This window comes from Lolium perenne, chromosome 2, assembly GCF_019359855.2.
Source record: "Lolium perenne isolate Kyuss_39 chromosome 2, Kyuss_2.0, whole genome shotgun sequence".
In the NCBI taxonomy this organism is placed as follows: Eukaryota; Viridiplantae; Streptophyta; class Magnoliopsida; order Poales; family Poaceae; genus Lolium; species Lolium perenne.
The window spans coordinates 321,664,218-321,687,387 of record NC_067245.2 but is presented as its reverse complement, the minus strand read 5'-3'; the positions used below and the strand labels follow the sequence as shown (position 1 = coordinate 321,687,387).

The window sequence follows — 23,170 nt, the reverse complement described above, 5'->3', positions numbered from 1 at the left end:
TTGCTTTAAGAAGGCCGTTTCTTTTTGCAATGCAGCGTGTGACTCAGGACTATTCACGTTCATCCCTTAATTGAGCAGCAATAGCATATCGTGTGGCCGAACAATTGGATTGCATATGACTGTTTCTGCTTTAATTTAATTCTATTGAAGATGGGTTCGTGACCAATCAACCTCCAGCTACATATAGCAGTGCGTAGTCTGCCCGGATGGTGACGGGAGAAGATCAAAAGTAAAGGAGGGCTTATTATGAGTGACCGGTGGATCGATCGTTGGCTCATGGAAAACCTGTGCCTGTTTTAATTGGAGATCACCAAATAGTGGTACAGCGGTAGCAGAAGGAATGAATAATCAGAGGGGCGAGGGGCAGCTGAGGGGAGGAATCAGCACGCGCGCGGCGGTTCGTCATCATGATCAAGCACACACGTTCGTGTCTAGTCTAGCGCATTCCCTTTCATTTCGTTGTGCGTCTCCCGTCTGATAGGTGGCTGAAGAAGAACTCAGCTAATGCTAGTTGAAATTTTGACTATGAGGGACTTGCAAAAGATGGATGAATATTTCCACGGCCTCAACCCGGAGGGAAAGGGACTGTTGCATTCTCACAAATCTTTTTGACCTTCCGTAGGAGTACTCCCCCCTCTCCCTGCTCGAGAGCAATCTCTGCTCCCTTCCTATGAATGCGCTTCATACCTCTATCCTGGAAGGCTCTCACTAATGGAAAACATGATCGAGAATTTGCTATGCTTTAGAAGGAGATAAAAATACCAAATTCTTCCATGCCTCAACCAAATGTCATATGTGCCCAAACACCATTCTTATTTTGGAGGTCGATGGCTCCTGACACTTGCCCCACCATGATAAAGTTTATATCCTCAAAAGTTTCTACCTTGCCCTTCTCGGTTCCACCGGACCTTGCATTTGGGACTTTGATCTGCATTATCTCTACCCACGTTGGTGAGATCGACCTAACGTGCATCAATAGGGCCCATCTCGTCCTCCTCCCCAAAGCTGATGATGATCGATGTCCTTCTAATTTTCTCCCTATCTCTCTCGAGAACTACATCATGAAGACTATCGGATTTCCCTCATCCACACCCTGATTGACCCCGACCAAACTAGTTTCCTCCATTGATGTCGGATTTCCGAAAACTTTGTATACATGGCCGATCACATTTGTAGATGTTGTGATTGTTCACGTAATGGGTTTAACGATGGTTGGCCTCCCATCGGTCCGCGTGTTAATATATAGGGACAAGGCCCGAGAGATTACATCGAGAGGTTGTTACAACGAGAGGGGAGAGAACGAAGGAGCCATCGTGATCCTCATCTGGGTCCGATGGTTTACAACGTGAAGCCCAAGTTGTATAGGGAACAAACTCCTAACAACTCTATCTCTAACTCAAACTATCTAAACCGTGTACACATGTCATGTTGTTTAACACCCCTCCTCAATCACAGCCTTCTTGAGGTTGAGATTGTTCTTGAATTCTTCAAACTCTCGAGCTGGTAATGCCTTTGTGAAGCCATCCGCCACTTGGTCTTTAGAGGAAATAAATCTGATCTCTAATTGCTTATTTGCTACTCTTTCTCTTACAAAATGGAAATATATTTCTATGTGCTTTGTTCTGGCATGAAAAATAGGATTAGCTGAAAGATATGTTGCTCCCATATTGTCACACCACAAGCAAGAAATTTGTTTCCTCTTGATGCCAAGTTCTCCTAAAAGAGACTCCATCCAAATGACTTCAGCTGTAGCATTAGCTAGAGATTTATATTCAGCCTCTGTGCTTGACCTGGACACTGTTGCTTGTTTCCTAGCACTCCAAGAAATTATATTAGGCCCAAAGAATACTGCAAAACCCCCTGTGGATCTTCTGTCATCTACACAACCTGCCCAATCAGCATGTGAGAAGGCACTTATAAGAGTAGAGGGTGATCTCCCAAAAGTTAATCCAGTACTTGTTGTACCACTGACATACCTCAAAATTCTTTTCACATCTGTCCAGTGTACAGTAGTAGGGGCATGAAGAAACTGGCATACCTTATTAACAGAAAAAGCAATATCTGGCCGTGTAAGAGTCAGGTACTGTAATGCTCCAATAATACTTCTGTACCTTGTACTATCTTCAGGTCCTAGAAGTTCTCCTCTTGTGACTGAGAGTTTTTCTGAAGCTGACAACGGTGTGGGAAACGTTTTACACTTTTTCAGCCCAACTCTGTCAAGCAAGTCTGAAGCATACTTCTCTTGAGTTAGAACAATACCATGATTAGACTGTTTAACTTCAATGCCCAAGAAGTAATGCAAGTCACCAAGATCTTTTAATGCGAAAGATGAATTAAGATCATGAAGGAGTGCTGTAATGGCTTTGTTGGAGGAGCTAGTGACAATGATATCATCAACATACACTAGCACATAAATGGTGATACCTAACTTGTTATATATGAATAGTGATGTGTTTGCCTTGGATGCCAGAAAACCGAGTTCTTGCAGCTTTGAACTTAGCATGGAGAACCATGCTCTTGGAGCTTGTTTAAGTCCATACAATGACTTGTCCAGTTTGCACACAAAAGAGGGTGCACGTGAATTCTCATAACCAGGTGGCCGCTTCATATAAACCTCTTCTTCCAAAACGCCATGAAGAAACGCATTCTTCACATCTAGCTGTCTTAGGGTCCATCCTTTTGAAGAAATGGCTAAAACAAGTCTGATAGTAGCAGCTTTTACAACAGGACTAAAAGTATCTTCATAGTCTATACCATATCTTTGCTTAAAACCTTTTGCTACTAACCTAGCCTTATATCTATCAATAGTTCCATCCGCCTTTCTTTTAATTCTATAGACCCATTTACAATCTATAAGATTGCTACCTTTTTTGTACGGTACTAGGTGCCATGTTTTATTTTCCATTAAGGCCCTATACTCATCATCCATAGCATTTTTCCAATTTGAATTTGCTAAAGCTTTTTCAAGATTTTCAGGTTCATCTACAGTACAAGATAAGCCATATCGAACTGTACCGTCCGTATAAGTTTTTGGTTTTGAGTTACCCGTTTTTGATCTTGCCTAGTGAACTGGTGCTGCAGGTTGCACTGCAGGAGGCCTTGATGCCGAAGATCTTGGAGCATGCACGTGTGTGCTGTCCTGGTGCGGCGCTGATCTCGCCGCGGAAGAGTCCAGTCGCGACGACGCAGTGTCCATTGCAGGGGACGCACGTTGTGGGTCCCACGGGTGGGCCGACGACAGCGACCGGCTCCGCGTGGCATGCGGTGACTCGGTGCCCGCTCGTCCATGTGAGGGAGCAGACCGCGCGCCTGTGCTGGATCGAGACGGATGATTCGGCGGCGATCCCGATGCCGATCCGCTGGTGTCGGAGGCGCGCCGCGTGATCCCAGGCGAATCTGCATCGGCTTCCGTGGCGCGTACTGATGACCCACAAGTATAGGGGATCGCAACAGTCTTCGAGGGAAGTAAAACCCAAATTTATTGATTCGACACAAGGGGAGGTAAAGAATACTTATAAGCCTTAACAACTGAGTTGTCAATTCAGCTGCACCTGGAAAAGCACTAGTAACAGGGGTGATGTGAAAGTAGCAGTAATATGAGAGCAATAGTAACAGTAACACAACAGCAGTAGCAGTAACACAGAGGCGATGGCACCAGAAAATAGTTGATACTACTTCCAATGACATATAGAACGAGTATATGATGATGAGAGATGGACGGGGTTCCCAGCTATCTTCACTAGCGGTAACTCTCCAATAACAAGCGTTGGGTGAACAAATTACAGTTGGACAATTGATAGGATTGAAATAGCATTAAGACAGAACATCAAAGATTATTAATTATGTAGGCATGTTTTCCATATATAGTTATACGTGCTCGTAATGAGAAACTTGCATAACATCTTTTGTCCTACCAGCCGGTGGCAGCCGGGCCTCAAGGGAATCTACTGGCAATTAAGGTACTCCTTTTAATAGAGCACCGGAGCAAAGCATTAACACTTGGTGAAAACATGTGATCCTCATACCTAAGCCTTCCCCTCCAGTTATCCCAGTTGCTGTCACTCTGGGGCCTCGGGTTCCGGACATAGACATGTGCAAACAACTTGTAGATACAATCTAAGCAATAAGTATAGAGTTTAAATCTAAGATCATGCCACTCGGGCCCTAGTGACAAGCATTAAACACAACAAGATTGCAGCAACAATAACTTCACAAACTTATATAGATAGACTAATCATAATGTAACAATCCATCGGATCCCAACAAACACAACACCGATTACATCAGATGAATCTCAATCATGTAAGGCAGCTCATGAGATCATTGTATTGAAGTACATGGGAGAGAGAGTACCAACTAGCTACAGCTAGAACCCGTAGTCCATGGCGGAACTACTCACGGAGCATGATGGAGGCGGTGGCGTCGATGGAGATGGCTTCCGGGGGCACTTCCCCGTCCCGGCAGGGTGCCGGAACAGAGACTTCTGTCCCCCGAATTGGAGTTTCGCGATGGCGGCGGTGCCCCTGGAGTCTTTTTGGAGTTTCGTCAATTCGTATCGCGTTTTTAGGTCGAAAGGGCTTAAATAGGCGAAGAGGCCGCACAGGAGGGTGCCTGGGCCCCCCTCACCATAGGCCGGCGCGGCCAGGCCTGGGGCCGCTGTAAGGGTACATTCCCCCTATGTGTGGTTTTAGTAATTAATGACAATCCCTATGGACTAATGTTTTCATTGAGTTTATATGAAGGAATATTCCATAGGTACTACTTGTACTCCATGTGTTGGATTCAAGTATGGATGCCGTGAAGATAAAGATATACCTTGTGTATTGGCATCAAGATCATCGATTTGAAGATACATATGTGATATGATCAAGAAGAAGAAACGAAGATGGGTTCTTATGTGGAACCCAATATTAGCCATGCTCTATCTTATGTGAGTATGAGAAGATACAAGGTTGAGTTGGGCAAGTTCAAGATGAGCATCTCAAGTGGATCACATGCTTGAAGCTTGCCGACCATTTGGTGATAATGGACATGTGAAGATGTGCATCAAGAGAGCTTTCCCATCATGGTGTATGGGGGAGCATTTGTGAGTCTTCACGAAGCGACGATGATCAAGTGAGGCATTCCGGCTTGAGTGGAGCTTGAAGAGCTATCATCAAGATCAAGCGGGATGCACAAGGCAAAGGTATGGCCTTGCTAGGTTTTCCTTTTACCGGTCTCAAGGTGGTTGTTGGGAGACCGGATTATAGCATAGATAGCCGCACTATCAAGAGGGGCTTTCGGTTGGGTAACTTGATCGCATCGTCTTAGGGAGCTCAACCCTTTGCATACTTTGCATATCCTTATTGTTTCTTGGTATTTCTCTGTGTGAGGTTCTTAAGCTTGTTGCTAACTTTACAACAAGCCCAAGTTCATCGAAAACGGAATCCGCATGCATCTTCTATTGCGTTTTCGACTTTGGACGTCTTCACCGTTTCTTGACGGTGGGAGACTCCCTCTCTAAAATCATCTAAAATGTTCTGTGAGGAGTCTCCATATTTCCAGTTTTTGTTGGAGTTCTATTCGTCGTTATCTTTCCAACAAAATTGGTTTCATGTCAATCGAGGTCCGGACACAAAAGTTATCACAGTTTTTGTATAACATGTTTTCCTGCTGGCCCGGTCATGGACCCGGTCGGACCGGCCCCTGCGCCGGTCGGTTCCGGTCTGCCGCCCGATCGACCGGACTGTGCGTCAACTGGTTCCGGCCTGCCGTCCGGTCAGCCGGCCTCTCAACCGGCCGGCCCGGCGTGCCGACCGGTCGGCCGGGCGCCAACCGGGTGTCCTACTGGAAGACGCAAAGTGACCCCCGGTCGGGGTCCGGTCTGCCGCCCGGTTTGGACCGGCTGGTCCGGTCTGTGGCCCGGTCTGACCAGGCCCTGGACCGGACGGCCCGGTCCCTGGCCCGGTTGACCGGCTTCCTCGACGGTTGACTCAGCCCAACTTTTCCCCAACGGTTATATTTGCTCTTGGGCTATAAATAGCCCTTCTTCCACCTTGGGCTGAGTTAGTTCTTCTATTATCTCACCTCCATTGTTGCCTTTGAAGAACTTGCTCTCTCTCTTTTGTTCCCCCCATGATTCTTGCTCATTCTTGAGGGATCTAAGAGAGGAGATCTAGATCTACACTTCCACCAATCCATTTCTCCTCTAAGTGAGGGGAACTCTTGGGATCTAGATCTTGGAGTATTTTGTTGACTTTCCCCATTGTTCTTCCTCTCCAATCTCATCCTAGCATTTGTTGCTTGGGTGGGATTTGAGAGTGAAGGATTTGAACACCTCTAGTGTTCTTGCTTTGCATCATTGCATAATATTGAGCTCTCCACCACGATTAGTTCGAGTGAGAGACCGTGAGCTTGTTACTTGATAACCCACAAGTATAGGGGATCACAGCAGTCTTCGAGGGAAGTAAAACCCAAATTTATTGATTCGACACAAGGGGAGGTAAAGAATACTTATAAGCCTTAACAACTGAGTTGTCAATTCAGCTGCACCTGGAAAAGCACTAGTAACAGGGGTGATGTGAAAGTAGCAGTAATATGAGAGCAGTAGTAACAGTAACACAACAGCAGTAATAGTAACACAGTGGCAATGGCACGAGAAGATAGTTGATACTACTTCCAATGACATAGAGAACAAGTATATAATAATGAGAGATGGACCGGGGTTCCCAGCTATCTACACTAGTGGCAACTCTCCAATAACAAGTGTTGGGTGAACAAATTACAGTTGGGCAATTGATAGGATTGATAAAGCATTAAGAAAAAACATCAATTCATTAATCATGTAGGCATGTTTTCCATATATAGTCGTACGTGCTCGCAATGAGAAACTTGCACAACATCTATTGTCCTACCAGCCGGTGGCAGCCGGGCCTCAAGGGAAACTACTGGATATTAAGGCACTCCTTTTAATAGAGCACCAGAGCAAAGCATTAACACTCCGTGAAAACATGTGTCCCTCACATCACCGCCATCCCCTCCGGTTGTCCCGATTTCTGTCACTTCGGGGCCATTGGTTCCGGACAGCGACATGTGCATACAACTTGTAGATACAATCTAAGCAATAAGTATAGAGCTTAAATCTAAGATCATGCCACTCGGGCCCTAGTGACAAGCATTAAGCATAACAAGATTGCAGCAACAATAACTTCACAACCTTTATAGATAGACTAATCATAATGTATCATCCATCGGATCCCAACAAACACAACACCAATTACATCAGATGAATCTCAATCATGTAAGGCAGCTCATGAGATCATTGTATTGAAGTACATGGAGGAGAGAATACCAACTAGCTACAGCTAGAACCCGTAGTCCATGGGGGAACTACTCACGGAGCGTGATGGAGGCGGTGGCGTTGATGGAGATGGCTTCCGGGGGCACTTCCCCGTCCCGGCAGGGTGCCGGGACAGAGACTTCTGTCCCCCGAATTGGAGTTTCGCGATGGCGGCGGCGCCTCAGTAACTTTTTTGGAGTTTCGTCAATTGGTACTGCGTTTTTAGGTCGAAAGGGATTTTATAGGCGAAGAGGCGGCGCAGGAGGGTCGACAGGGTGGCCTCCCCCTAGGCCGGCGCGGCCAGGGTCTGGCCCGCGCGGCCCTATGGTGTGGGGCCCCCTGGCTCTCCTCCGACTCCCCTTCGGTGTTCTGGAGCCTTCCGGGAAAATAAGATCTTTGGCGTTGATTTCGTCGAATTCCGAGAATATTGCCCGAACAGCCTTTCTGGAACCAAAAACAGCAGAAAATAGGAACTGGCACTGTGGCATCTTGTTAATAGGTTAGTTCCGGAAAACGCATAAAAACATTATAAAGTGCAAGCAAAATATGTAAGTATTGTCATAAAACAAGCATGGAACATCAGAAATTATGGATACGTTGGAGACGTATCAGCATCCCCAAGCTTAGTTCTGCTCGTCCCGAGCAGGTAAACGATAAAAAGAATAATTTCTGTAGTGATATGCTACTTACATAACCTTGATCATACTATTACAAAGCATATGAAATGAATGAAGTGACTCAAGGCAATAATCTATAGTTGCTAACAAATAGATAACATATAGCAAAACTTTTCATGAAGAGTACTTTCAAGACAAGCATCAAAAGTCTTGCACGAGAGTTAACTCATAAAGCAATAAATTCAGAGTAAAGGCATTGAAGCAACACAAAGGAAGATATAAGTTTCAGCAGTTGCTTTCAACTTTCAACATACATATCTCATGGATAATTGTCAACATAAAGTAATATGATGAATGCAAATAAGCAAGTATGTAAGAATCAATGCACAGTTGACACAAGTGTTTGCTTCTAAGATGGAAGGAAGTAGGTAAACTGACTCAACATAAAGTAAAAGAAAGACCCTTCGCAGAGGGAAGCAGGGATTAAATCATGTGCTAGAGCTTTTTAAGTTTTTGAAATCATATAGAGAGCATAAAAGTAAAGTTTTGAGAGGTGTATGTTGTTGTCAACGAATGGTAGTGGGCACTCTAACCCCCTTGCTAAACAGACTTTCAAAGAGCGGCTCCCATGAAGGACGTTATCTCTACCAGCAAGGTAGATCATCCCTCTTCTCTTTTGTTTACACATGTACTTTAGTTTTTATTTATGGGTGACACTCCTCCCAACCTTTGCTTACACAAGCCATGGCTAACCGAATCCTCGGGTGCCTTCCAACAATCTCATACCATGGAGGAGTGTCTATTTGCAAAATTAAGGTTCTTACTGATGAATCAGAGCAAAACATGTGAAGAGAATTATTAATGAAGTTAATTAATTGGGGGCTGGGAACCCCGCGCCAGCTCTTTTTGCAAAATTATTGGATAAGCGGATGAAGCCACTAGTCCATTGGTGAAAGCTGCCCAACAAGATTGAAAGATAAAACACCACATACTTCCTCATGAGCTATAAAACATTGACACAAATAAGAGATAGTAAATTTTGAATTGTTTAAAGGTAGCACATGAAGTATTTACTTGGAATGGCAGGAAATACCACATAGTAGGTAGGTATGGTGGACACAAATGGCATAGTGGTTGGCTCAAGGATTTTGGATGCATGAGAAGTATTCCCTCTCGATACAAGGATTAGGCTAGCAAGGCTATTTGAAGCAAACACAAGTATGAACCAGTACAGCAAAACTTACATAAGAACATATTGCAAGCATTATAATACTCTACAATGTCTTCCTTGTTGCTCAAACACTTTTACCAGAAAATATCTAGACCTTAAGAGAGACCAATCATGCAAACCAATTTTAACAAGCTCTACGGTGGTTCTCCACTAATAGGTTTAAACTACATGAAAAAACTTAATCATGATCTACTTGAGAGCTCAAAACAATTGCCAAGTGTCAAATTATCCAAGACATTATGAGGCATTTTCTGTTTCCAACCAAATAAAAATAATTATTGTAGCTTCCAACTTTTATCATTGAACATTAAAAGTAAAACGAAGAACAAGCGTTCATATGAAAAAGCGGAGCGTGTCTCTCTCCCACACAAGGATTGCTAGGATCCGAATTTATTCAAACACAAACAAAAATAAAATAAACACACAGACGCTCCAAGTAAAGCACATATGATGTGACCGAATAAAAATATAGTTTCAGGGGAGGAACCTGATAAGTTGATGAAGAAGGGGATGCCTTGGGCATCCCCAAGCTTAGACGCTTGAGTCTTCTTGAAATATGCAGGGATGAACCACGGGGGCATCCCCAAGCTTAGACTTTTCACTCTTCTTGATCATATATCATCCTCCTCTCTTGACCCTTGAAAACTTCCTTCACACCAAACTTCTCATAAACTTCATTAGAGGGGTTAGTACATAATCAAAAACTCACATGTTCAGAGGTGACACAATCATTCTTAACACTTCTGGACATTGCTCAAAGCTACTGGAAGGTAATGGAACAAAGAAATCCACCCAACACAACGAAAGAAGCAATGCGAAATAAAAGGCAGAATCTGTCAAAACAGAAAAGTCCGTATAGACGAATTTTTAATAAATACTTCCGTTGCTCAAATCAGAAAACTCAAAACTAATGAAAGTTGCGTACATATCTGAGGAACACGCACGTAAATTGGCATATTTTTCTGAGTTACCTACAGAGAAAACAGCCCAGATTCGTGACAGATAGAAATCTGTTTCTGCGCAGAAATCCAAATCTAGTATCAACCTTCGATTAGAGGCTTCACTTGGCACAACAAAACACAAAACTAAGATAAGGAGAGGTTGCTACAGTAGTAAACAACTTCCAAGACACAAATATAAAACAAAGTACTGTAGCAAAATAACACATGGGTTATCTCCCAAGAAGTTGCTTTCTTTATAGCCATTAAGATGGGCTCAGCAGTTTTAATGATGCACTCGCAAGAAACAAGAGTAGAGGTAAAAGAGAGCATCAAAAAGCAAATCTAAAACACATTTAAGCCTAACATGCTTCCTATGCAAAGGAATCTTGTACATAAACAAGTTCATGAAGAGCAAGGTAACAAGCATAAGAAGATAAAACAAGAGTAACTTCAAAATTTTAAGCATATAGAGAGGTGTATTAGTACCATGAAAATTTCTACTACCATATTTTCCTCTCTCATACTAATTTTCAGTAGCTTCATGAACAAACTCAACAATATAACTATCACATGCAGCATACTTTTCATGATTTCCAAACACATAATTTTTATCAAGTTCAAGAATAGTGGAATTAAAACTTTCAAACTTACTTTTATTAATAATATAACAAGGTGATCGATCAATCTCAAGAGATATGGGACACATAGATAATGTCAAGAACTCTCCAATCCCATTTTCATTAGTAGTACAATTAATATTATCAAGTAACATAGGACCATCATCTAGAGCTTTATCATAAACATTTGCCAAGCAAAATTCTTTAGTACCATGCATTTCGACATCAGGCACAAACAAAGCATTATCATAAGATTTATCAAAGTAGCATGGATTATCATAAATAACAGTAGCATAATTATTCTCACAAGTTTTACTTATAGGAAATATTTCAAGAGAATCCACAGGAACATAACATTCAACCTCTTTCGGTAAGCATGGAGGACAATCAAATAATGTAAGAGATAAAGAGTTACTCTCATTAGAAGGTTGGCATGGGTAGCTAATCCATTCTTCCTCCTTTTGTTCGTCGCTCTCCTCTTCTTTTTCATCCAATGAGCTTTTAGGTTCATCAATTTCCTCCTCTTTTTCATCCAATGAGCTTTCAGGTTCATCAATTTCTTCTTCCACAGGTTCCTGCAAATTGTGAGTGCATTCTTGTGCATTAATGTGTCTCTCTTTATAATCAAGGATATAAGGATTCCTACTGTACCATTCTATGCAAGAATTAAGGATAGTAGAGACATAATCTTTAAGGTCCTTACAAATAGCACAAGTTTCATAATTCTCAACCATGAAGGATTCTATCTCGGAGGCTCCCATAAATAAGACAAATTGTTCCACCTCTTCGAACCCATAATGAATATAGCAATTCCGATTATAGTTCTTAATTAAAAATTCCTCACTAAAGCCACATTGAAATTTAAGATGTTTAGTATCCTGTTGAGAGCAACAGTTTATATCATGGCGTCTAAGCAAGATTCTAGCCATTGTATTCAATTTTTCTATCATAGCACTCATTATTTTACTAGTTCTTGATTCTCTATAATTATTATAACATTCTATAAGCTCCAAGTAGGTTGTTGGTTCTCCCATAACAGCAGTTTTTAATTTTTCGGTTTTTCAAATTTTTATGGATTTTTGGGTATATGAGGAAAATAAAACAAAACTGAAATAAACTAGACAAAAGTAAACTAAGCAAAGTAATACTAAACAGAAATAAACTAAGCACAAGTAAACTAGGAAAAAGTAAACTAAGCAAAACAAAATAAAATAAAACAGAGAGAGAGGTAGAGTGTACTCCCCAGGTGAACTTATGAGTAGAGCTATGCCTCCCCGGCAACGGCGCCAGAAAACAGTCTTGATAACCCACAAGTATAGGGGATCACAGCAGTCTTCGAGGGAAGTAAAACCCAAATTTATTGATTCGACACAAGGGGAGGTAAAGAATACTTATAAGCCTTAACAACTGAGTTGTCAATTCAGCTGCACCTGGAAAAGCACTAGTAACAGGGGTGATGTGAAAGTAGCAGTAATATGAGAGCAGTAGTAACAGTAACACAGCAGCAGTAATAGTAACACAGTGGCAATGGCACGAGAAGATAGTTGATACTACTTCCAATGACATAGAGAACAAGTATATAATAATGAGAGATGGACCGGGGTTCCCAGCTATCTACACTAGTGGCAACTCTCCAATAACAAGTGTTGGGTGAACAAATTACAGTTGGGCAATTGATAGGATTGATAAAGCATTAAGAAAGAACATCAATTCATTAATCATGTAGGCATGTTTTCCATATATAGTCGTACGTGCTCGCAATGAGAAACTTGCACAACATCTATTGTCCTACCAGCCGGTGGCAGCCGGGCCTCAAGGGAAACTACTGGATATTAAGGCACTCCTTTTAATAGAGCACCAGAGCAAAGCATTAACACTCCGTGAAAACATGTGTCCCTCACATCACCGCCATCCCCTCCGGTTGTCCCGATTTCTGTCACTTCGGGGCCATTGGTTCCGGACAGCGACATGTGCATACAACTTGTAGATACAATCTAAGCAATAAGTATAGAGCTTAAATCTAAGATCATGCCACTCGGGCCCTAGTGACAAGCATTAAGCATAACAAGATTGCAGCAACAATAACTTCACAACCTTTATAGATAGACTAATCATAATGTATCATCCATCGGATCCCAACAAACACAACACCGATTACATCAGATGAATCTCAATCATGTAAGGCAGCTCATGAGATCATTGTATTGAAGTACATGGAGGAGAGAATACCAACTAGCTACAGCTAGAACCCGTAGTCCATGGGGGAACTACTCACGGAGCATGATGGAGGCGGTGGCGTTGATGGAGATGGCTTCCGGGGGCACTTCCCCGTCCCGGCAGGGTGCCGGGGCAGAGACTTCTGTCCCCCGAATTGGAGTTTCGCGATGGCGGCGGCGCCTCAGTAACTTTTCTGGAGTTTCGTCAATTGGTACTGCGTTTTTAGGTCGAAAGGGATTTTATAGGCGAAGAGGCGGCGCAGGAGGGTCGACAGGGTGGCCTCCCCCTAGGCCGGCGCGGCCAGGGTCTGGCCCGCGCGGCCCTATGGTGTGGGGGGCCCCTGGCTCTCCTCCGACTCCCCTTCGGTGTTCTGGAGCCTTCCGGGAAAAATAAGATCTTTGGCGTTGATTTCGTCGAATTCCGAGAATATTGCCTGAACAGCCTTTCTGGAACCAAAAACAGCAGAAAACAGGAACTGTCACTGTGGCATCTTGTTAATAGGTTAGTTCCAGAAAACGCATAAAAACATTATAAAGTGCAAGCAAAATATGTAAGTATTGTCATAAAACAAGCATGGAACATCAGAAATTATGGATACGTTGGAGACGTATCATTACTCTTGGAGGGAGACCTCCTAGTTGGCTTGGTTGGTGCCCCGGTGATCTCTTCGTGGAAGATTGTGAAGGGGCCCGGGCTTCTCCTTCGTGGAGCTTGTGAAGTGGTTGTGGAGCTTGCCATCTCCGGAGCGGAGGAAAAGCTAACCATAAGGAAAGGGCCATTATCCTTCGTGGGTGTGGTTCGGAGAATAGGGTGAGCCTTCGTGGCGCGGGGAATCCTTCGTGGGACCTCCACTCCTCCAAACGTGACGTACCTTCTTGCAAAGGAAGGGAACACGGGAATACATCCTCGTCTCCGCATGCCTCGGTTATTTCTATACCCGAGCTCTCTTTCCTTGTGATAGCCATCGTGCTTGAAGTACATATATCTTGCTATCACTTGTGCTACATATATCTTGTGCTTATCTTGCTTAGCTCTAGTTGCTATTGTTACACTTAGTTGAGCTTAGCATATTTATGGTTTGTGCTTGTAAACTAAACGATAGTTTAATTCCGCATTCTTACAAGACAAATCCGCAAGAGTTTTTAATTGCCTATTCACCCCCCCTCTAGGCGACATCTCGATCTTTCAGCCGTGCCGCCATATAGTGTGGTGGCCCCCTGGCCCTCCTCCGACTCTCCTTCGGTGTTCTGGATGCTTCCGGAAAAAATAAGATTGGGTCTTCGTTTCGTCGAATTCCGAGTATATTGCCCGAACAGCCTTTCTGGAACCAAAAACAGCAGAAAACAGGAACTGACACTTCGGCATCTTGTTAATAGGTTAGTTCCGGAAAATGCATGAAATCATTATAAAGTGTGAGCAAAACATGTAGGAATTGTCATAAAACAAGCATGGAACATCAGAAATTATAGATACGTTGGAGACGTATCAGCATCCCCAAAAGCTTAGTTCCTACTCGCCCTCGAGTAGGTAAATGATAAAAAGAATAATTTCTGTAGTGACATGCTACTTACATAACCTTGATCATACTATTGTAAAGCATATGAGATGAATGCAGTGACTCAAGGCAACGATCTATAATTTGCTAATCAAATAGAATACATATAGCAAAACTTTTCATGAATAGTACTTTCAAGACAAGCATCAAAAGTCTTGCATAAGAGTTAACTCATAAAGCAATAGATTCAAAGTAAAGGCATCAAAGCAACACAAAGGAAGATACAAGTTTCAGCAGTTGCTTTCAACTTTCAACATGTATATCTCATGGATAATTGTCAACACAAAGTAATAATATGATGAATGCAAATAAGCAAATATGTAAGAATCAATGCACAGTTGACACAAGTGTTTGCTTCTAAGATGGAAGGAAGTAGGTAAACTGACTCAACATAAAGTAGAAGAAAGGCCCTTCGCAGAGGGAAGCAGGGATTAAATCATGTGCTAGAGCTTTTTAAGTTTTGAAATCATATAGAGAGCATAAAAGTAAAGTTTTGTTTGTTGTTGTCAACGAATGGTAGTGGGCACTCTAACCCCCTTGCCAAACAGACTTTCAAAGAGCGGCTCCCATGAAGGACGTTATCTCTACCAGCAAGGTAGATCATCCCTCTTCTCTTTTGTTTACACATATACTTTAGTTTTTATTTATGGGTGACACTCCTCCCAACCTTTGCTTACACAAGCCATGGCTAACCGAATACTCGGGTGCCTTCCAACAATCTCATACCATGCAGGAGTGTCTATTTGCAAAATTAAGTTGCTTACTGATGAATCAGAGCAAAATTAAGTTAATTAATTGGGGGCTGGGAACCCCGCGCCAGCTCTTTTTGCAAAATTATTGGATAAGCGGATGAAGCCACTAATCCATTGGTGAAAATCTGCCCAACAAGATTGAAAGATAAAACACCACATACTTCCGCATGAGCTATAAAACATTGACACAAATAAGAGATAATAACTTTTGAATTGTTTAAAGGTAGCACATGAAGTATTTACTTGGAATGGCAGAAAATACCACATAGTAGGTAGTTATGGTGGACACACATGGCATAGGTTTTGGCTCAAGGTTTTGGATGCACGAGAAGCATTTCCTCTCAGTACAAGGCTTTGGCTAGCAAGGTTGTTTGAAGCAAACACAAGTATGAACCGGTACAGCAAAACTTACATAAGAACATATTGCAAGCATTATAAGACTCTAGATTGTCTTCCTTGTTGCTCAAACACTTTTACCAGAAAATATCTAGACCTTAGAGAGACCAATCATGCAAACCAATTTCAACAAGCTCTACGGTAGTTCTCCACTAATAGGCTTAAACTACATGATGCAAGAGCTTAATCATGATCTACTTGAGAGCTCAAAACAATTGCCAAATATCAAATTATTCAAGATAATATGAAGCATTTTCTGTTTCCAACCAAATAGCAATAAATGCAACAGCTTCCAACTTTTGTCATGAACATTAAAAGTAAACGAAGAACACTAGTGTTCATATGAAAAAGCGGAGCGTGTCTCTCTCCCACACAAGAATTGCTAGGTTCCGATCTTATTCAAACATAAACAAAACAAAAATAAACACACAGACGCTCCAAGTAAAGCACATAAGATGTGACCGAATAAAAATATAGTTTCACTAGAAGAAACCTGATAAATTGTTGATGAAGAAGGGGATGCCTTGGGCATCTCCAAACTTAGATGCTTGAGTCTTTTTGAAATATGCAGGGATGAACCACGGGGGCATCCCCAAGCTTAGAATTTTCACTCTTCTTGATCATATATCATCCTCCTCTCTTGACCCTTGAAAACTTCCTCCACACCAAACTCAAAACAAACTCATTAGAGGGTTAGTGCATAATCAAAAATTCACATGTTCAGAGGTAACACAATCATTCTTAACACTTCTCGACATTGCCCAAAGCTACTGAAAGTTAATGGAACAAAGAAATCCATCAAACATAGCAAAACAGGCAATGCGAAATAAAAGGCAGAATATGTCAAAACAGAACAGTACGTAAAGACGAACTTTTCTGGGGCACTTAACTTGCTCAGATGAAAATGCTCAAATTGAATGAAAGTTGCGTACATATCTGAGGATCACTCACGCAAATTGGCAGATTTTTCTGAGTTATCTACAGACGGGGCTGCTAAATTTCGTGACAGCAAGAAATATTAGAAGGTTGGCATGGGTAGCTAATCCATTCTTCCTCCTTTTGTTCATCACTCTCCTCTTCTTTTTCATCCAATGAGCTTTCAGGTTCATCAATTTCCTCCTCTTTTTCATCCAATGAGCTTTCAGGTTCATCAATTTCCTCCTCTTTTTCATCCAATGAGCTTTCAGGTTCATCAATTTCTTCTTCCACAGGTTTCTGCAAATTGTGGGTGCATTCTTGTGCATTAATGAGTCTCTCTTTATAATCAATGATATAAGGATTATCGCTGTAACTTTCTATGCAAAAATTAAGGATAGAAGAGACATAATATTTAAGGTCCTTACAAACAACACAAGTTTCATAATTTTTAGCCATGAATGATTCTATCTCAGAAGCTCCCATAAATAAAACAAATTGTTCTACCTCTTCGAACACAAGATGAATATAGTTATTCCAATTGTACTTCTTAATTAAAACTTCTTCACTAAAGTCACATTAGAATTTCAGATGTTTAGTATCCTGTTGAGAGCAACAGTTTATATCATGGCGTTTAAGCAAGATTTTAGCAATCGTATTCAATTTTTCTATCACAGCACTCATGACTTTACCCGCTCTTGATTCTCTATAATTATTATATATTTCAATAAGCTCCAAATAGGTTGTGGGTTCTCCCATAACAACAGTTTTTAATTTTTCGGTTTTTCAAATTTTTATGGATTTTTGGGTATATAAGAAAAGTAAAACAAGACAAAAAGAAACTAGATAAAAGTAAATTAAGCAAAATAATACTAGACATAAATAAAATAAGCACAAATAAACTAGACAAAACAAAACTAAGCAAAACAAAATAAAATAAAATAAAAACTGAGAGAGAGGTAGAGTGTACTCCCCAGGTGAACTTATGAGTAGAGCTATGCCTCCCCGGCAACGGCACCGGAAAATAGTCTTGATGACCCACAAGTATAGGGGATCGCAACAGTCTTCGAGGGAAGTAAAACCCAAATTTTTTGATTTGACACAAGGGGAGGTAAAGAATACTTATAAGCCTTAACAACTGAGTTGTCAATTCAGCTGCACCTGGAAAAGCACTAGTAACAGGGGTGATGTGAAAGTAGCAGTAATATGAGAGCAATAGTAATAGTAACACAGGAGCAGTAGCAGTAACACAGAGGCGATGGCACCAGAAAATAGTTGATACTACTTCCAATGACATATAGAACGAGTATATGATGATGAGAGATGGACCGGGGTTCCCAGCTATCTTCACTAGTGATAACTCTCCAATAACAAGCGTTGGGTGAACAAATTACAGTTGGGCAATTGATAGGATTGAAATAGCATTAAGACAGAACATCAAGATTATTAATTATGTAGGCATGTTTTCCATATATAGTTATACGTGCTCGCAATGAGAAATTTGCATAACATCTTTTGTCCTACCAGCCGGTGGCAGCCGGGACTCAAGTGAATCTACTGGCAATTAAGGTACTCCTTTTAATAGAGCACCGGAGCAAAGCATTAACACTTGGTGAAAACATGTGATCCTCATACCTAAGCCTTCCCCTCCAGTTATCCCAGTTGCTGTCACTCTGGGGCCTCGGGTTCCGGACATAGACATGTGCAAACAACTTGTAGATACAATCTAAGCAATAAGTATAGAGCTTAAATCTAAGATCATGCCACTCGGGCCCTAGTGACAAGCATTAAACACAACAAGATTGCAGCAACAATAACTTCACAAACTTATATAGATAGACTAATCATAATATAACAATCCATCGGATCCCAACAAACACAACACCGATTACATCAGATGAATCTCAATCATGTAAGGCAGCTCATGAGATCATTGTATTGAAGTACATGGGAGAGAGAGTACCAACTAGCTACAGCTAGAACCCGTAGTCCATGGGGGAATTACTCACGGAGCATGATGGAGGTGGTGGCGTCGATGGAGATGGCTTCCGGGGGCACTTCCCCGTCCCGGCAGGGTGCCGGAACAGAGACTTATGTCCCCTGAATTGGAGTTTCGCGATGGCGGCGGCGCCTCTGGAGTCTTTTTGGAGTTTCGTCAATTCGTATCGCGTTTTTAGGTCGAAAGGGCTTAAATAGGCGAAGAGGCCGCGCAGGAGGGTGCCTGGGCCCCCCTCACCATAGGCCGGCGCGGCCAGGCCTGGGGCCGCACCGCCATATAGTGTGGTGGCCCCCTGGCCCTCCTCCGACTCTCCTTCGGTGTTCTGGATGCTTCCGGGAAAAATAAGATGTTGGGTCTTCGTTTCGTCGAATTCCGAGAATATTGCCCGAACAGCCTTTGTGGAACCAAAAACAGCAGAAAACAGGAACTGGCACTTCGGCATCTTGTTAATAGGTTAGTTCCGGAAAATGCATGAAATCATTATAAAGTGTGAGCAAAACATGTAGGAATTGTCATAAAACAAGCATGAAACATTAGAAATTATAGATACGTTGGAGACGTATCACGTACACATGTGATGTAGCACATGTTTCTGCTTCGTTTGCGTCCGTTTCAACACCGTTTTGCTCCAAATTTTCTTCTGCTTCTTCCTGTACCCGAGAGGCACTAGAAATACCAGGATTTACAGAGACATTAGGTGTTAGATCAGTACAATTATTTCCCCCTCATGAGATGACACCGATGGATTTTGAAGTGACTCGGGAAGGAGTAGAATTTATTGCCGTAGCAATGAGCCTGCATTGGGATTAAGGGCAGCAAAGGGGAACACCGTTTCATCAAAAACAACATCACGAGAGATATAGACTCTACCAGATTTGACATCAAGACATTTAACACCTTTGTGCATATGACTATAGCCAAGAAAAACACACTGCTTGGATCGGAAAGCAAGCTTTCGTTTGTTGTATGGTCGAAGGTTGAGCCAGCAAGCACAACCAAAAACACGAAGAGATGCATAATCTGGAGATTTGTGGAAAAGGCGTTCCATAGGAGTTTCATTGGCAATGACCTTTGAAGGTAGAATATTGATGAGATATGTGGCGGTTAAGAAAGCTTCATCCCAAAATTTTAAAGGCATGGATGCATTGGCAAGGAGAGCAAGACCGACTTCTACAATGTGTCGGTGTTTGCATTCAGGTGATCCATTTTATTGGTGTGCATGAGAACAAGAGACATGGTGTTCTATGCCGATTTTTTGGAAGAAAGAATTTAGTTTCTCATATTCTCCACCCCAATCGGATTGGATGGCAAGGATCTTTGTATCAAATTGGCGTTCAACGAGATTTTGAAAATCATGAAAGATTTGATAGACATCAGACTTCTTCTTGAGAAGGTAAATCCACACAAACTTGCTATAGTCATCAATGAAACTTACATAGTAGGATTTTCTTCCTACAGAGGATGGCGCAGGGCCCCAAACATCACTGAATACAAGTTGCAAAGGAGCAGTGAATACACTAGTAGATCTTACATAAGGCAATTGATGACTTTTAGCTTTCTGATACGAATCATAAATAGACTCACTACTAGACTTATTTGAGCAAGGAAGCTGATGTTCACTAATAATTTGTTGAACAATACGAGACGAGGGATGTCCTAGGCGGCTATGCCATTTCGAAGCTGAAGGCTTGATGGCACTAAAAGCTCGCTTATTCTTGGATAGTGCTGAAGAAACATTGGGGTAGAGGCCCTTGATGCATCTACCTTTGAGAAGTACCTTCCTCGTGGCCAGATCCTTGACATAAAAATACCAAGGGTGAAATTCAATATAGACATTGTTGTCTTTGGTAAATCTATGAACAGAAATCAGACTTTTGGTGGCTTGTGGAATATGTAGAATATTTTTAAGGTGCAAATCTTTTGAGGGAGCATTGACAATTGTATGACTAACATGGCTAATGTTCATACCTTGGCCATTGGCCGTGTGGACTTGCTCGCGGCCTTGATACTTCTCCTTCATGGTGAGTTTATTGAGCTCGCCGGTGATGTGGTCGGTGGCACCAGTGTCGTAGCACCAGTTGGTGTCCATGCCATAGGACGCCGCGTGAGCGCCCTTCTCCTCCTCCTCTTCTTCGCCTTCGTCATCAGAGTAACGATGCCAGCAGCGTCATGCCTCATGGCCAGCCTTGCCACATATCTGGCAGACGATGTTGTCGCGGTTCTTGTTGCCGCGTCCGCCGCCACGGCGTCCACCGCCGTTGCCGCGTCCGCCGCGGCCATGGCCACGATTGTTGCCACGTCCGCCACCGCGTCGTCCACCACGGTTGCCGCGTCCACCACGGCCATTGCCGCATCCACAAGCGGCGATGTTGGCGGAGGAGCCTCCACCGAAGTCATCACCGAGAAGATTGAGGCGGTTGTCGTAGGCGCAGACTTGGGCGTATAACTCGCCCACGGTGAGATCTTCCGCACCGTTTATCCCGATGGCGGCGAAGAGGGGATTGTAGGTATCATCAAGACAGGCGAGGAGATACTCAACGAGCTCATCCTCGTCGATCGTTCGGCCCGCAGCTGCGAGCTCGTCGGTGAAGCCCTTCATCGTGGTGAAGTATTGCGTCGTCGTCATGTTGCCCTCCTTCTTTGTCCTGGCGAGGGCAACGCGCAGGTTTGACACCCGCGTCTTTGAGTGAGCAGCAAACATGGTTTTGATCGCTGCCCACACTTCAGCCGCCGTATCCATGCCAATAGTAGCAACAGCAACGTCAGGCGACAAAGTGCTCAAAATAAAAGACAGTACCTGTTGGTCCGCCTCTACCCACGTATAGTACGCGGGATTTTCCTCCTTGATGGTCTTGTCGTCCTTCTCGACGGTGATGGACTCTGGTGGTGGCTCGGCCTTTTCGTCGAGGAAATTCATCCTCCGGGCGCCACGGATGGGAGGCAGCACAAGGGACTGCCATAGGAGGTAGTTCTTCCTCGTCAGCTTTTCACTCACGCTGATGCCGGAGAAAGGATTCACCATGGCAGCGGTGGGAGGAGCGAGGCGCATGAATTTTGGCTAGATGTGTTTGGGAAGAAGTGGCTCTGATACCATGTGATTATTCACGTAATGGGTTTAACGATGGTTGGCCTCCCATCGGTCTGCGTGTTAATATATAGGGACAAGGCCCGAGAGATTACATCGAGAGGTTGTTACAACGAGAGGGGAGAGAACGAAGGAGCCATCGTGATCCTCATCTGGGTCCGATGGTTTACAACGTGAAGCCCAAGTTGTATAAAGTTGTATAGGGAACAAACTCCTAACAAATCTATCTCTAACTCAAACTATCTAAACCGTGTACACATGTCATGTTGTTTAACAGATGTCACAACCGGAATGCCCCCTCCATTGTCTTCAAAATCGATTTTCAGAAAACCTCTGACTCGGGATAGTATAATCTATCATCATCCGCCATGCAACCGCAGGTGGGCAGCCATGTGGAGAACAGATTCAGGAATGAGCGGATTGAACTTGATACCGGAAAGGATTGACGAGAGCTTTAAAAAATGCTTCATTTCTAAGCTAGTGTCTTTTCTTAGAAAAGTGCGAGTGGGTCTGACTCGGTTTTAAGTGAATTTAAAATGACATAATTTCTCAAAATTTATACCAATCATTTTAACTTTTTACAATCTGTATGACCGAACCTCATATTAACCATACATGTACCGTCATAGCTAGATAAAAAGATATAATGGTGTTCAAAATGTGTTTAAGCTAAATTCAAACCATATTTTTCCGTATTAGTTAGGTTTGTTTTTGTCCTAATTTTAGCGAGTGACATCTTAAAAAACATTGTATTTCTAATTAAGTGGTTTTCTTAAATAAAAAGTGTGAGTGCCTCCGACTCGTTTCTAAGTGAATTATAGAAAAAAATAATCATCACCTTCCTCCTTAAAACAATTGTGGCACTTATATATAATAATCTTAAATCTTGGTAGAGTGTTATATGTCCAAATAAATATCTTGATTTATATTTCTAGAGTGTATATATTAATTGTAAATAAATAATGCATACTGAGTGTACCCTTGGGTACGCACAATGTTCAATGCGACATAGTGATCGGGTCCTTGCCGCGTGCAAGGGTTAGAGCATCTCCAGTCGCGTCTCCCAAACCGTCCCCCAAAGGGATTTGGGGCGCGCCGGATAAAAAATCGTTCCAGCCGCGTCCTCCAAAGCCCATTTTTGTCCGGCGCGCCCCCATAGGTGTCCGGCGCCCCGAGCCCGTCCCCGTCCCACAGGGGACGCACCAGGGACGCCGGACACAACGAAAAGCGAGACGGGGAGTGGCGGGGCCGGCCCGTCAGCGGCACAGGGAAAATTCGTCTCACACTCCCGCCAAATCCCGCCGCTCCCGCCAAATCGCGCCTATACCGCCGCGCATTTCAGGCCTCCCAAAACATATCCCGCCGCCGATTCATTTCTCCTATCCCGCCGTCCACCCGCCGTCCACCCGCCGGCGCTACCCTCTCCACATGGCGCGCCGACAGCCCCCAAAAAGATGGCGAAGAAAGCGGCCAAGAAGCCGTCGGGCAATGGGGCGAAAGGGGCGATGAAAGGTCACAAGTCTTTCG

The 23,170-nt window shown here is 43.0% G+C and overlaps 1 protein-coding gene across 1 annotated transcript; it reads right to left on the bottom strand.

The window, feature by feature from the left end:
• Nucleotides 1-1,878: 1,878 nt before the first annotated feature.
• Nucleotides 1,879-20,647, bottom strand: LOC139835904 (uncharacterized mitochondrial protein AtMg00810-like). The gene is made up of 3 exons (XM_071825801.1): nt 20,527-20,647; nt 2,039-2,313; nt 1,879-1,887 (listed from the first exon to the last, which is right to left on the bottom strand). Exons 1-3 carry the CDS (start codon nt 20,645-20,647, stop codon nt 1,879-1,881), a joined length of 405 nt encoding a protein of 134 aa, XP_071681902.1.
• Nucleotides 20,648-23,170: the final 2,523 nt, after the last annotated feature.